The sequence below is a fragment of the Callithrix jacchus genome, chromosome 10, assembly GCF_049354715.1.
Source record: "Callithrix jacchus isolate 240 chromosome 10, calJac240_pri, whole genome shotgun sequence".
Classification (NCBI taxonomy): domain Eukaryota; kingdom Metazoa; phylum Chordata; class Mammalia; order Primates; family Cebidae; genus Callithrix; species Callithrix jacchus.
The window spans coordinates 130128240-130141864 of record NC_133511.1 but is presented as its reverse complement, the minus strand read 5'-3'; the positions used below and the strand labels follow the sequence as shown (position 1 = coordinate 130141864).

Genomic DNA, 13625 nt, shown 5'->3' with positions numbered 1-13625 from the left:
CTCTTCACCAACCTCCGGCTTCCACGGAGCCCTGACCCTCTCCAAAGTCCCCTGGAAGCTGAGGATGACCCCGTTCCCTCCCTCATCTCTCCCCACGCTCTTTCCTCCTAACTCCCTTCTCTGCTACTCTCAATCGGCCTCCTGTGTCCCTGAGACCCGCTTTCCTGGTTGGAAGCCTGGTCCTGCCGGGGGGGTACCTCCTGTCTGCCCACCTGGGCCTGAACCCAAGGTCATCTCTGAACCCTTTCTCTCCCCAAACCTCTGTGCTCTGAGCCCTGAGCCCTTCTCTGAACCCTGATCCCGTGGAAGAGCCTGGCCTTCTGCAAGCCCCTCCCTTTTCCAGCCTAGTCCCCGCCTCTCATGCCTGGGCGGACCCCTGGCACAGCTTTATCCATCGCATGCCAGGAACCCACAGCAGAAGGCTGATCTTAAATGACGATAAACCCTATCGAGTGGGAGGGATCCCTAGGCACAAGTGAGCCTCCTCCCTGTCTCCTTGGGCAACCCAGCCATGCCTTCCCAGGAGCCCACAGGCCATGGGTAGATGGGGGCTGCCAGGGAAGCAGGGTTCTGTTCTCCCTCCCCAGCTCCGCTGCCTCCTGCCCAAGGACCTGGCCCAGAGAAAACTGGACCTGGCGTGCTCAAGCAGGGCTTCCCCTGGGGGCCTCCCAGGGTGTGTGTGGCCTGCATGCCATGCCCTGGTGTCCCCAGCATCTGAGCTGGGCCTACCTGGCCAGCCACCACCTTCTGGGAGACCCTGGCCTGCAACAGAGCCTCGGCCCAGTGCTGCCCCAGTCTCCCCTGGAGGCCTCAGGCAGTGAGGAGGCCTCAAAAGCAGGAGAGGGTTGCTGGGCCCGAGGAGCCAGGGCCTGCCCCGGGTCACTGGGTAGGTGAGAGGGGAGCCAGGGCCTGCCCCGGGTCACTGGGTAGGTGAGAGGGGAGCCAGGGCCTGCCCCGGGTCACTGGGTAGGTGAGCGGGGAGCCAGGGCCTGCTCCTGGCCTCAGGCCACCTTGGAGCTCCCTCCCTCTGAGGCCAGGAAACACTGCTGAGAGGAAGCCAGGGCCCAGCCAGCATTCACGTGACTGTGCTGGGCTCCCCAAGGGCCTGGGATCCAGCATCCCCTCTGCTAGGGGTGTCTGGTCCAACTCAGTCTAGACAGGGGGAACTCTAGGCTCAGGGTCCAGTCACCCAGCTAGAAAACCACAGAGGAGCCTGGACTTGAGCCTGGATTCAGACCCCCAGGCCCCAAGAATCCTGCCTGGCTAGAGGTAACCCTTGGAGCAACACCAGGGCAGCAGCCGTGGAGATGGGAGACAGAAGGAGCAGATAGGCTGTAGGGGAAGGGAGATGGGGGGGAAGCAGGACAGGGCGGGGCAACAGGGCACAGCTGCCTCCTTGCACACTCTGCCCTCCTGGGCCTCTCAGTGCACAGAGCATCTGATGACAGGGCATTTGTCTCCCCAGAAGCCCTGCCAGGCCCTGCAGAACTCTGGCTGGCTCTGCTCAGGTTTCAGACATGCAGAGTGCCGGGCATGTGCTTCCAAGCCTCTGTGCCACCCTGGGTAAACGTTCTTGCTCCCGGGGTCCACCCCTGCATGGCTCTAGGGTACACTGAAGCCCCTGGGGAGGAAGGCCAGGACAGCCACCTCCCTCAGGCTGAGGCATCAGGATAGAAAATGTCACATTTGCCTCACCTTCTAACCCGTCGGGGTGGGGCTTGAGGGTCCCGGTGACTCCAGAGCTACTGATCCCAAAGAACTCTGCTCCGACCACCACGTGCCGGCAAACTCCTACTTATCCCTTAAAACCCCATGGGCTGCTGCCGCCGCCGCATCCGGGAACATGCTCCCAACCCCTCCCCTCCCAGTGGGACAAATGCACCATGTTAATCAGCCTGGGCATCTGTGGCATCGGTGGCTGAAGGGGACTTGTGAGTTCAATCCCTGTAACCAGTGACCCTGGGCAGGCTTGCTCCGCACCAACTCGGCTCACCACACACAGGCTGCTACTAGGGCCTGGCAGGCAAGAAGGCCTAGCTAGGCCAGATGCCCGTGCCACTGAGGGCCCAAAGGGTGCGGAGTGACCGGGGGGAGGTCCTGCTCTGATGCTCCCTAGTGCAGAAACATCCTCGGTTAAAGTGGTGTGGCTGCCTGGCTGGACCACCTCCCCGAGGTTACTCCTCCAGGCTGGCACTCATGCTGAAAACCTTGTCCGCCCCACCCTGTAGCGCCGGCCAAGGCCACATCCTGCTGGCCACGGCTCCAGACCTGGGAACAAGTCAGTCCCCTCTAGCTGACCAGGCGGGACAGCTGGCCATAGTCCCAGAGCCCATGGGCAGGAGGCCATAGGCCCAGGGCACCCCAAACGCTCGTCTCAGAGCTGCCGAGTCAGCCCTGCCATGGCGGCTATGCACTACCCACCCCATCTCAAGCTGGAGCCACCCCCACCAAGTAGAGAGCACAGCAGCAGAGAGGGAGGCCAGCAACTGTATTTCCAGGTCAGCCTGGGCTCTCGGCCGCCCAAGGGGAGGACAGCAGGGGTGAGTAGCAGAGGATGGCGGGCGCCAGCCCTGTGTCCCAGCTTGACCTCCAGGCCACCCTGTAGCCACAAGGTGGGCTGTCCCCTCTCACTCCTTCCAGCTCATCCTAGGCCTCCACTGGCCTCACCCTCAACGGGCCTGAAAACATTAGACAGGTAGGGGTGGCAGAGCCTGGCTGGGCCCAAGCTGGGCAGAGGGGCCCTTGGGCAGGGCAGGTTTCCAAGGGAGGGTCGAGGACGATGGCCTGGTGCGGGCTGGGGAGGGGACTCCCTGGAGATGAGGGGAGCCCCAGGATGTGCCAGCTCAGCCGCCAAGCTCGGCCGCGGTCTTCCAGGTGCGTGAAACAGATCTGTGCTCCGGACCAGCTCTACCCCTCCAGACAGACGGACAGACGGACAGGCAGGCAGTGTTTCTGAACCCAGGGAGGGGAAACCACAGAGCAAACCAGGTCGGGCTTGGGCCACCAGTCTCTAGGATGCCCAGGCAACCGGCGGGTGAGTGTGTGGGTGTGAGAATGTGGAGGGGGTGGGGGCCTCCTCCCCCGGGGCCCTTCTCCGTCTCTGTGCTGGCAGGCGGACGGCTCAGGAGCTAGACGCGGGTAGCCTGGGCGAAGCCCACCCTGTTGTTGTCTCGGTCAAACACAGTGTAGTAGCGGCCGATGAAGACGTCACCCAGGATCCAGAGTGGCCCGCTGGGTGGCGGGATGTCCATGCCCATGAAGCCGCTCAGGCAGATGGTCTTCCCAGCCTGCGACACCTGGGATGGGGCTGGCGGTCAGCACCCAGGCCTGGCACCACCCGCAACCCGCCGTGGGCATCCAGACCATGAGCATCCCCGCCTGTTGCCCACTCACCTGGAGTATGCCCCCCAACTGCCTGCTCACCTGGAGCGCGCACCCCCACCCTGCCCACTCACCTGGGGTGTCTCCCCTCCCCCACCAACCACTCACCTGGGGTGTCTCCCCTCCCTCCACCATCCACTCACCTGGGGTGCCTTCCCCCCTCCTGCCCACTCACCTGGGGTGTGCCTTCCCCCACCCCGCCCACTCACCTGGGGTGTGCCTTCCCCCCTCCGCCCACTCACCTGGGGTGCCTTCCCCCCTCCTGCCCACTCACCTGGGGTATGCCTTCCCCCACCCCGCCTGCTCACCTGGGGCACGAGGCCCCTATGGCCTGCCCACCTTGAGTGTGTAGTCCTGCGGGGACAGCTCGTAGTCTTTGCCTCCCAGCTTCAGCATGATCACGGGCAGGGTGGACACCTTCTCACAGGGGATCATGTACTGAGAGGGACCAAGCAGTGTCAGGGTGGCAGCGGTGGCCGTGGGGCTCCACCCCACCAGCCCCAGCCCCAGTGCTCACCTCGCCCTGGATCAGCGGCATGGCCCCAATGGCCTTCTGCAGCTCCCGCACCTCATCCACAGGGCCCACCATGAGGGACGTGCCCGTGTCCACAATGGCCTCACAGCCCCCCTTGCACAAGGTCAGCCCGCTGGCTACCTCCACCCTGTGGGAAGTCAAGGCGTGAGGCCCATGCCCAATCACAATGTGCACTGGGGGCCCAGTGCCCGTCCCCAGGAGCCCTTCCCTGGCACTCTCCTCTCTAGGCTGCCGATGCACAGGGGGCTGTAGGCCCTCCAGGGTGAGGGGTGGGAGAAGAGACGCAGGGTGGCAGAGAGGGTGGGAGACCCTCAGGTGGTAGTGAGGGGCATGGGGGGCATGGAGAGCATAGAAGAGATGGAGAAGATGGAGGGATGGAGGGATAGAGGGAAGGAGGATGTATAGAGGGATGGATGGAGGGGATGGAGGGATGGATGGGATGGAGGAAGAGATGGAGGGATAGAGGGATGGACAGGATGGAGGGATGGATGGAGGGAATGAAGGGAGAGATGGAGGGATGGATGGAGGGGATGGAGGCATAGAGCGTAGGAGGGATGGAGGGGATAGAAGAGATAGAGACAGGGATGGAGGGGCATGGAGGTCACAGAGAAACAGAGGGATGGAAGAGCACGGAAGGGATGGAGGCGCATGGAGGGAGGGAGGGTCATGTTCCCAGAGGAGGGAAGCCCCAGTGACCAAGCGTCACGGAGTCACAGAGGGATGGAAGGCATGAAGAGTCATGGAGGGGATGGAGGGCATGGAGGCTGGTCCAACCCCATCTCTTTCTTGCTCAGCTCTACCATTCCCCCCACATGCAACCCCACCTGCAGAACCGGGAGTCCTCCAGGGTCCCCAAACGCCACCCCCCACCCACAGAACCCAGGGGAGCTGCCTGCAGCCACTACTCACTGGTCCATGTGGACCTGCCAGTAGGCCTTGCGGGTGACGTTCAGGTAGAACAGGGAACCCTTGTAATACTTGGAGTCTGTGCCACCCAGCATCAGCTCACCCCCAGGCTGTGCATCTGGGTCCCTGAGAGGAAAAGGAAGGGAGCGTCAGCTGCCACTGCAGCCCCCCGGGTGCTGGGTCAGGAGTAAGGGGGTCAATGTGGCAGTCAGAGAGAGCCTCCTGGACTGGAGGGGTCTTCCTGGACCCGCAGGGATGGAAAGGCCCAGAAGGCAGGAGAGATGGACTCCCTTCTTCCTGGGGTTGGCTTTGCTCATACCCTGGTGAGCCCAGCCTGCCCCAGAAGAGGTTTTCCTCAACACTCAGGTTCTCCTGGTCTGCTTCCGGGACGGGAGAAGGTACAGCCCGGAAGCTGGGATGGCTCGTTCTGGCCCCAGAGCCTCTGCCCCGCTGCTCCTGCAACGTCCTCCACCCACAATCCCGAGCCACGTGGGCTCATCTCCCCTCATCCAGACCGTGGATGGTCAGCACGGCGCTCCCGGGAGGGGTGCACCGCACTTCCTGGACCTGCAGCCCGTGTCGCCGGGGTTCGTTTTTAAACACTGATCAAGTTCAAGCCGCCAACGCAGCAAACCCTGCCAGTCCCGTTAGAGAAGGTCTTCCTGTCTGGGGCGTCTGCGGCTAAGCTGGCCACCATCCCGCTGCCCGTCCCCACAGGGCAGCACCAGGCCTGACCCAGTCCTGCCAACAGGCTCAGCACTCCGCCCTCCTCCACCTGTGCTCCCGTCAGCACCTCTGCAATCCCAAGTATAGAAACCCGAGCAGCGCCTCCTATCCAACTCACGTTCCCCGCAGCCAAAACTGCCTTTCCAAGCCCTCAGACCCTCACCCCTGCCTGGCTTCACTTCCTGCCCCAGCCACGGCCTTGGGACCAAACCTGGGCACTCACACCTGCGTGCCCCTCCCGTACCCCATGCCCCTTCCCCATGTGGACACTCAACTCTGTGTCCGTCCCACCTAAGCACTCACACCCGTGTGCCCCCTCCCCACATGGACACTCACCCTGTGTCCCTTCCCCCACTCTCGCACTCATGCGGACATTCATGCCTGAGTGCCCCTCCCCCACCTGGACACTCACACTGTGTGCCCGCTCCCCTGTGCCCCAAGACTCCTGGAGAAATGACCCAGCCGGTTCACCTGTGTCCTGGCCTCTAGTGACCAGCTTTGCCCAGGGTGTTGCTATGGAGTATTCACTGCCCAGGCAAGGGACAGAGCAAAGAGCCAGGCCAGGATGACTGCCGGAATTCTGCTGGAAGTGCACCAAGGTCAGCAGTCAGGCCCAGAGACTCCAAGTGCCAAGTGAGCCACGTGAGGTGAACTGCCCACGTCAGCCCTGGAGAGTGGGGCAGTGGCCAGGCGCAGCTCAGGGTGGGAGGCTGCTGGCTGACAGGCTGCCCACCCTCAAAGCAAAGGTCTCCAACCCCCAGTCACCCCTCCTACAGGGGGGGTGAACCCCCACTCAGGTCAGCCCGAGAAGAGGAAACCAACCAAGGCTGAGGTCCCCTTCCCAAGGTCACCTGACCATGGGTGACAAACGCTGGAGCAGCAGATGCAGGTGGGGGTCCTGGGGACGCTCCCCCTATGCTCCCTGGAGGGCAGCCAGCACCGATGGGGACGCCTAAAGAGCTGCCCGCCGCACGGTGCTGGGGACCCGTGTCCACCCAAGGTCACCTCCCGACAACCCCAGGTCCCTGGACACCATGACCCCTCTACTATCAGCAACCCTGGGACCAGGATCACATGTGCTTATCACCAGGCCCGGGGAGCACCAGGCACTGAACCAAGAGGAACTGCCACGCCCCTGACCTGAGTCTGTTCTCACAGGAGGGAAGCCCCAGCAGCCAAGGTCCGAGGACCCACAGCCTGGCCCAAGCCCCTCCCACTGGGAGACCCTGGCCAAACAGCTTTCTCTGAGATGCTGCTTCTTCCTCTGCAGAAGGGTAGCACCCCTGCCTCCCGGATGCCCTGAGGTCAGAGGTCGAGAGCTGTGGCCCTAGCAGCAGGGAGGGAGCAGCGCTGAGTGGGGGTGCCCAGGAGGCTCCCAGCCACGCTGAGCAAGGTAAGCAGGAGGCAGGAGGGAACCCACGGGCCACCTGTTCAGGTAGAAGGAGAAGATGTTCTGGTCCACCAGCTTCTGCTGCATGAGGTTGTCGAAGACGGGCAGCACGTTGTTGACAGAGATGCGGGGATAGGCCATGCCCAGGATGCCGTCGAACTTGGCTGCGATGAAGGTGATGCCCGGCTGCTTGGTGGCCTCCCCAAAGACCTGCCTCTCCACCTTGACACCGCCCAGGGCCGAGGCAGACAAGGATGAACGGCAGGGTACCTGCGGACCAGGGCGGGTCAGTGGGCTGGAGACAGGGGCGCTCTGCGCCTCCCTGGGCTTGAGGCTGTGCTACAAAACCCAGCTCAACAGATGCCCCTCATCTCACACACGCCGGGGCCCAGGGGCCCAGAAGAAAGGACTGGGAACCCTGAGCTGCACACAGCTGGGGATGGGGACACGGGTTTTAACGAGATGGGAAAAGGTGGGAGCACAGACGGGCAGGCCCCTTGCTCTGCTCCCTGTTCCGACCTCTCGTTCCCACCACCAATGCCGGGCAGGTCCTGCTCTGCTCCTGCCCTAAGCCTTGAGAACAAGAGACAGCCTGGGCTAGAAGCCTGAGAGTTGGGGAACCCGCTGACCCCAGCCTGGACTCAGTCACGCTGCCCCCTTCCCCTTCTCCGCCTGTCCCCTCCCCCAGCCCTGGATGAGGCCGCAGAGAGAACAGGCCACAGCAGGATGTGGCAAGGGAACGGCTGCTCGAGGCTGACACCAGGCAGAGGGGGCGGAAGGGGGCAGACGAGGTAACTTCCTGTTCAGGCTGAGCAGGGCCCAGGGAAGAGAGGGGCCCGAGGAGCCCCCAGAACAGACCTGGACCCCAGCCCCTCAGGGACTGCTAGGAGCAGGTCCAGCTGGAGGAAGGGCCCCTCTTCCCGGGCCCTGGCCCTGAAGGGGAGCTCTGCTGCCCTCGTGACCTGCTCCAGAGCTGGGGCCTGTGTCACCAACCCAGAACTCCTGAACCCCTTGTGGCCTGCCCACCCCAGCAGGCAACTCCAAGGTGAGAACTCACTGAGGCCCGGGCAAGGCGTCAGGGGCCAGCTCACCCTCTCCCTGGGCAGGGAGACCCTCTGCCCTGAGCCCTGGGGACAGGAGATGACAGGTGGGTCCCCCAACAGCCACTGCTGCTCAGCCTCCCATTCCTTCCCGGGCGCCTGCAGGTGCCTCTCTGCCAGCAGCCCCCACAGCGGGTTCCTGGCACATCCCCCCACCCCCAAGCCTCCCAACACCTCAGCCCCAGCCCCCGCCCTCAACATCTGCTGGCACCTCAAATCCAATGTGCCAAAGAGCCCAGTCAATCTGCCCTGGCCTCCCTCCCACTCACTGTGGCCTGACACTGGGTCACCTGGCCCTGCAGCCCCCGCCCCGGGTTCAAGGCTGTCCTTCCAGCCTGCACTCAACCAGACCATTCCAGGCTCCTCCTCACGCAGTTCTCCCCACCCCCCGCCCTCCTGCTGGCCAACAGCCACCTCCTGCCCCCTCCTCACCCTGCTGACCACCCCAGCCACCTGCTGAGAGCCCTCCCTTTCAATCACATACCCCGGGAGGGGCCCCAGAGGGACTCACCAACACGGTGTCCTGGCTCAGGTACCCGGAGAGGCTGCCCGAGCCATAGTGGATGTCGAAGGAGGTGCCATTCTTCACGTAGGTGCTGGACTTGGCACTGTTATACTTGTGGTGCATCCCTGCACCGGGCAAGAAGGAGCCGCCGGTCACCCTACAGCCACGGCACGCCACGGCCCTCCCATCCCTCAATCTACCATGGAACCCGCCCCAGTGAGCTGCATCCTCAGGGTGGGATGTGGAGGGGATGCCAGAGCCTCGGGACTGTGGGCTGTGATCCCAGCCACAGCTGGCTCCCTCTGCGGCCGCCCTGGCCCCAGCGCTGCTGAGAGCAAGACCATGGCTGGTGGTTCACCCAGAAAGCCAGTGCCTGGGATGGGGTAGGGGGCTGGCCTGGCTCATGGGGCTGAGGGGCAGGAGAAGTGTTTGCCCAAGTGACTGAGGCATCCCTGAGGTGACATCCCGGAAGGGCAGCGGACATGGGGCCAGGTGGGTGACTCACAGCAAGCGATATCCAGCAGTTTGCAGTGGATGGAGGGGACCCACAGATTGGAGGAGCCCGTGTCGAAGACGACCGTGAAGCACTGTGGGGGAGTCCCGATGCCAATCTCCCCATAGTACTGGGCCTGACAGGGGACAGGGTCCGTCGGGGATGGTGGAAGGGGCCCCATCTCCCCATGGGGCCTCAGAAGACCCGGCTGTCCCCAGAGCCAGGCCCTGAAAGCCCATGCTGGGGGGAGGGATCATGGGTTCCACACAGCCACCCACTCCCACCTGCTCAGCCTGCAGGGAAGATGGGCCAGGTTATCAGCCCTAGGTCCTAATGCCCAGAGGCCCATGGGGTCTCCAGACCCCTATCCCTGCCCAATACATGCTGAGGCTGAGGACTTCCCCACAGAAAAGAAGGCCAGAGGTCAAGCCAGGGTGGGGGCAGATGTGGCCTCGGCCTGTGCCCTGGGTGCAAGAAAAGGCGTGCCTGGAAGACTCCCCTGTCATCCTGGGGTCCAGGGCCTGAGATGGGAAGTGACTTCATCTCCAGGCTGGGGCCATGTCAGGGTCTGATTCTGGGGGCCTCAGTGCCTGCCCTGCCTTCCAGGGCCAACCCCAAGCCTGGAGGGCTTCCAGGCGGAGGGTTTCAGCTGGCCAAGGGGAGAAGGCAAGCCTTGGAGTCAGTCCCTACTCAGCAACCCTGCCTTCGCAGCCCAGGCCTCAGTTTCCCCATGTGTACACGGGAAAAGCAGGGGCAGCTGGGGGTGCTGACCCAGGGATCATGCAAATACAAGGGGTCCCATGTCCGCTGAGCCTCTCAGGGAGCAGAGAGTAGGAGGGTCGCCTGGGCACCCACGTCCCCCGGGAGTGGCGCCTGGGCCACCATGAGCCACCAGATTCCTGGCACCAGCCCTGCCCAGCGTTTCTCCAACTGCCTGGCTTCCCAGAGTGGCAGCAGCTGCTGACTCATGGCCCCACAGAAGTGACCCCGGGCCGGCAGGGGTTGGGGGAACTCAGCAATTCTCCACGTGTGTGTGTGTGTGTGTGTGTGTGTGTGTGTGCATGCATCTGTTTGCTCACATGCTAGGGCGATCAGGAACTGACCAGTCGGTCCCAGGCACACAGTCCCCGGCTCCCCCCAGGGCCCCCCCACCCAGTCACATGCCTGTGAGTCTTGGGCTTCCCGTCACAGCCAGGACTCGGGCCAAGTGGGAGAGAGGGCAAGGCCCCCCACAGTGGGCCAGAGCCCCGAGGCTAGACAACAGGCCCTGGCCCCAAACTGACCCCACAGAGCTGGGATAAGGCTGACCAAGCCTCAGCTTGCTGGGTGGCTTCCAGAGTGCTCCACCTGGAAGCCACCTAGCTTGGACCCTGGTTCCCCTCAAGGAGCAGTGGACACAGTAGGGGCTGCTGCTAGGGGATGAAGATGGTGAGAGGCTGGGGAGGGCACTTCTGGCTGGACAGCAGTAAAGACAGGCTCCAGGGCAGCTGGCCACACCCAGGCGAGCTAGCACCGAGGGCAGAGGGCTCCCCTAACCACCCTCCCAGCCCCGAGCAGGGACCAAGACCCTGAAATGACAGGGACCAGGGCAAGGGGTTCCAGGATGGGGCAGAGGAGTGTGGCTGGGCCGGTACACCACCCTGCCCACTCGAGCTGCGCTGCTGAGAACAGGAGGCGGGGAGGGGTTCCCGCCCTCCCACGGGGCTGTCCTGAGCCCAGCTCCGCTTCCAGCAAGGCTAAGCTTCCATACTCACATCCATGTAGTTCTTGAGTATCTCGGGAATGGGGCCCCCGGGCATAGCCGGCATCTCCTGGGAGTACTTTGAGATGGGGCCCTTAGCGATCAGGTCCTCCACGGGGCCCCCCATCTCCGACATGGTCCGGCGGATGCTCGTGAACTTGTGCAGTGGGATTCTGTCAACCAGGAGTCAGGGTGTATCAGCGAGGCCCTCCTGCCTGCAGCTGAGGCCACCAACACTGCATGTCCACTCAGAGGCCTCCGGGGATCTCAAAGTTGCCACAGGCAAACTGCCGGTCACCTGGAACCTGCTGGCCCAGCTCCCAAGGCAGTGGACAGCCACCTGTCACCCCCCCTAGGTTGCACAGGCCACAGTCCTACGTGGTCACCTGTCACCCACCCCAGCCCACATACCCAATCTGGCGGCCAGCGTGCCTCTCCTCAGCCATTCCAGAGGTTCCAAAGACCCCAAGGGGCTCCCATCCTCCCTCTGCACTTGCGCTGGTCTCTTGCAGGATGGGGGCCAGCATGGATGCTCCAAGTGTTGGCAGGCACCTGTCCCTCCTGCCCAGAGTGCTGAGGCGATCCACTGTACCTGGCCCCATCACACCTGCTCTCCACCCACACGCCCCAACTGAGGTGGTCTCATCTTCAGGCCGGCACTGACAGCTCTGCCTGACCTCCCACGTGGCCGCCTCTGGCCATCAGATGGGCCCTCCAAGCCACCTCCAGAAGCCCTCCTTGACTACCTGTCCTCTTCCACCTCGACCCTGTGGCTGCCCAGTGCCCTCATCCCACACCCATTTCTGCGCATCCGCCCCTCTCCTCACCCCATGTGGCTGCACGAGGTCCAGGACTGTACCTGAGGCCTTAGGGGCTTCTGTGCTCTCCCACCCACCACCTGGCTCCCCCGACAGCTGCACTCAGGGTGCCTCTCCAGAGCCCTGCCACCCGGGACACTGCTGGCCAGCGTGCAGGAGAGAGCTCCAGACTGAGGTCAGGGGTCCTGAGTTCTGTACCCAAGAAGCAAACAGCAGAGTGAGGGGTCCCTGGCCTTCCCCTTTGTGTGAACCTACTCCTTGTTCCAAACAAGCCCCTGGGCTTTCAATCACTCGGATAAAACCTCTCTCCTGCCCCAGGGACTTGGAGCCCAAGGTCAAAGCTGGCTTTTCCTGGCAGGCCAAGGGCGCAGTCCAGGAAGATGGGATTATTGCTTAAGAGCAGTGGGCTGGAAGAGCCGCAGGTTCTGTCCTGGGGGAGGGACACGCCCTCCAGGGACCTGGGAAGCAGGTGTAACAGTATCAGTTGCACAGGACTTGGGATCAGGTCAGAAGCTTGGATTCAGCTATCCCGCCCTCAAGAAGTCCCAGGTTTTTCTCCACTGCTGTCTGCCCTCCTTGGAGAGGGGAGGTGTGTAGATAGGGCTGGCAAGCTCAGGGCAGGCTCAGGCTTGTGGCTGCTCCCCAACAATGACTTTAATTGGGGCTACCCACCCCCGAACTTTGGTGAGGCTCAGTCCTACCCAGCGCCCTGCTCCTGCTGGCCCAGCCAGCTCCAGACCCTGAAGCCTTCTGACCTCACCCACCTGCCCAGGGGCAGGGGACCCATCGCAGTTCCCACGTATCCCACAAAGGCACAGAGCAAGGGTGGGGCAGGTGGAGTGAGGTCAGAAGTCACCATACCCCTGCTGGGAATGCAGGCTGCCTTGCAAGGGCTGGGGAAGGAGTCAGTTGAAACAGACCGCAGCATGGCCCTTCTCTACCCAGCCGGTAGGCATGCCGGGGCCCCATCCCATCCAGGCCCAGTCCGAGGCCTCACCTGGCACAGGGGCTCGGCCTGAGGAGGGTGTGGGCCTCACAGCAGCACAGCCCCAGGCCCAGGGTGGGTGAGCCGGCCCACTCCCCATGCCTCCTCCTCTCCCAGGGACGTGGGGGTTTCTAAAGTCCCGAGGGGCCTCTCAGGCCAGGGCCTGTGATGTAAGAGCCGCTGAAACAAACTTTTAGAGCCCCCAGTTCACAGACGGTAAAGAGGTCCCTAAGGAGATGGACTCGCCCAGACTCGGGGGCCTGAATCTAGCTCTCCAGCAACAAGGGCGCTCAGTACAGACCCGAATTCCACCTGTCCCGAATGAGCACTACCTCCCCTCGCCCGAGGCTGCGGTCAGTCTGCCGTCCTCACACCTCCCCCTGGCCCCTCAAGGTCCACCCCAGGGTGGCACGGGGTAAAGGCGTCCGGCGCCTGTGGCCGGGGTCCCCTGCACCTCCGGAGCCCGGCGCCCCACAGGCGGGTGGGCAGTGCAGGAGGCCGCGCAGGGGGCACAGGTGCATTCCTGCGCGGGGCCGCGGGACCGTAAGGGGCTCGTGGGGGTCCCAGGGGAGCGCGGCAGTCACCGCAGGCCCCGGGACTGTCCATCCTCTGAGCCCCGCCCGTGAGGTTTCACCTGACGAGTGCGGCGGCGGGTGCAGCCAGCAGGCCGAGGGCAAGCAGCAGGAAGCACGGGGGCTGCATGGCGGCGGCGGTCGGGTCGGAGCGGGTCGCAGAGGCCGCGCGCTTATACCCGGGATGACGGCGCAGTTGGGCCGGGTCAGGTGACCCGCGTGTTTGCACCGGGGCCGGTCACGTGGGCGCGGCCGGCGTGCGCGGGGCGGGGAATGGGCGGGGCCTGGGAGGGCGCGGGGCGGGGCCTGGGCGGGGCGACCCCTGCGCACGCGCACAGCGCCCGGGAGATCGTCCGCCACGCTCACCGCCCCACAACCCGCGCAGGCGGCGTCAACCCGGCCGGACTTCTGGAGACGGGAGGCCCGGGGCCGTGGGGCGGCCCGCCCTGGAGGGCCCCGCGGGGTGACCCCTG

The 13625-nt window shown here is 64.1% G+C and overlaps 1 protein-coding gene across 1 annotated transcript; it reads right to left on the bottom strand.

Moving 5' to 3' along the window:
- Positions 1-2471: 2471 nt before the first annotated feature.
- Positions 2472-13300, bottom strand: CTSD (cathepsin D). Its single transcript, XM_035263793.3, has 9 exons — positions 13215-13300; positions 10791-10950; positions 9049-9172; positions 8550-8668; positions 6976-7208; positions 4826-4948; positions 3899-4043; positions 3721-3819; positions 2472-3296 (listed from the first exon to the last, which is right to left on the bottom strand). The coding sequence occupies exons 1-9, from the start codon at positions 13280-13282 to the stop codon at positions 3129-3131; spliced, it is 1239 nt and encodes a 412-aa protein (XP_035119684.1). The 5' UTR covers positions 13283-13300; the 3' UTR covers positions 2472-3128.
- Positions 13301-13625: the final 325 nt, after the last annotated feature.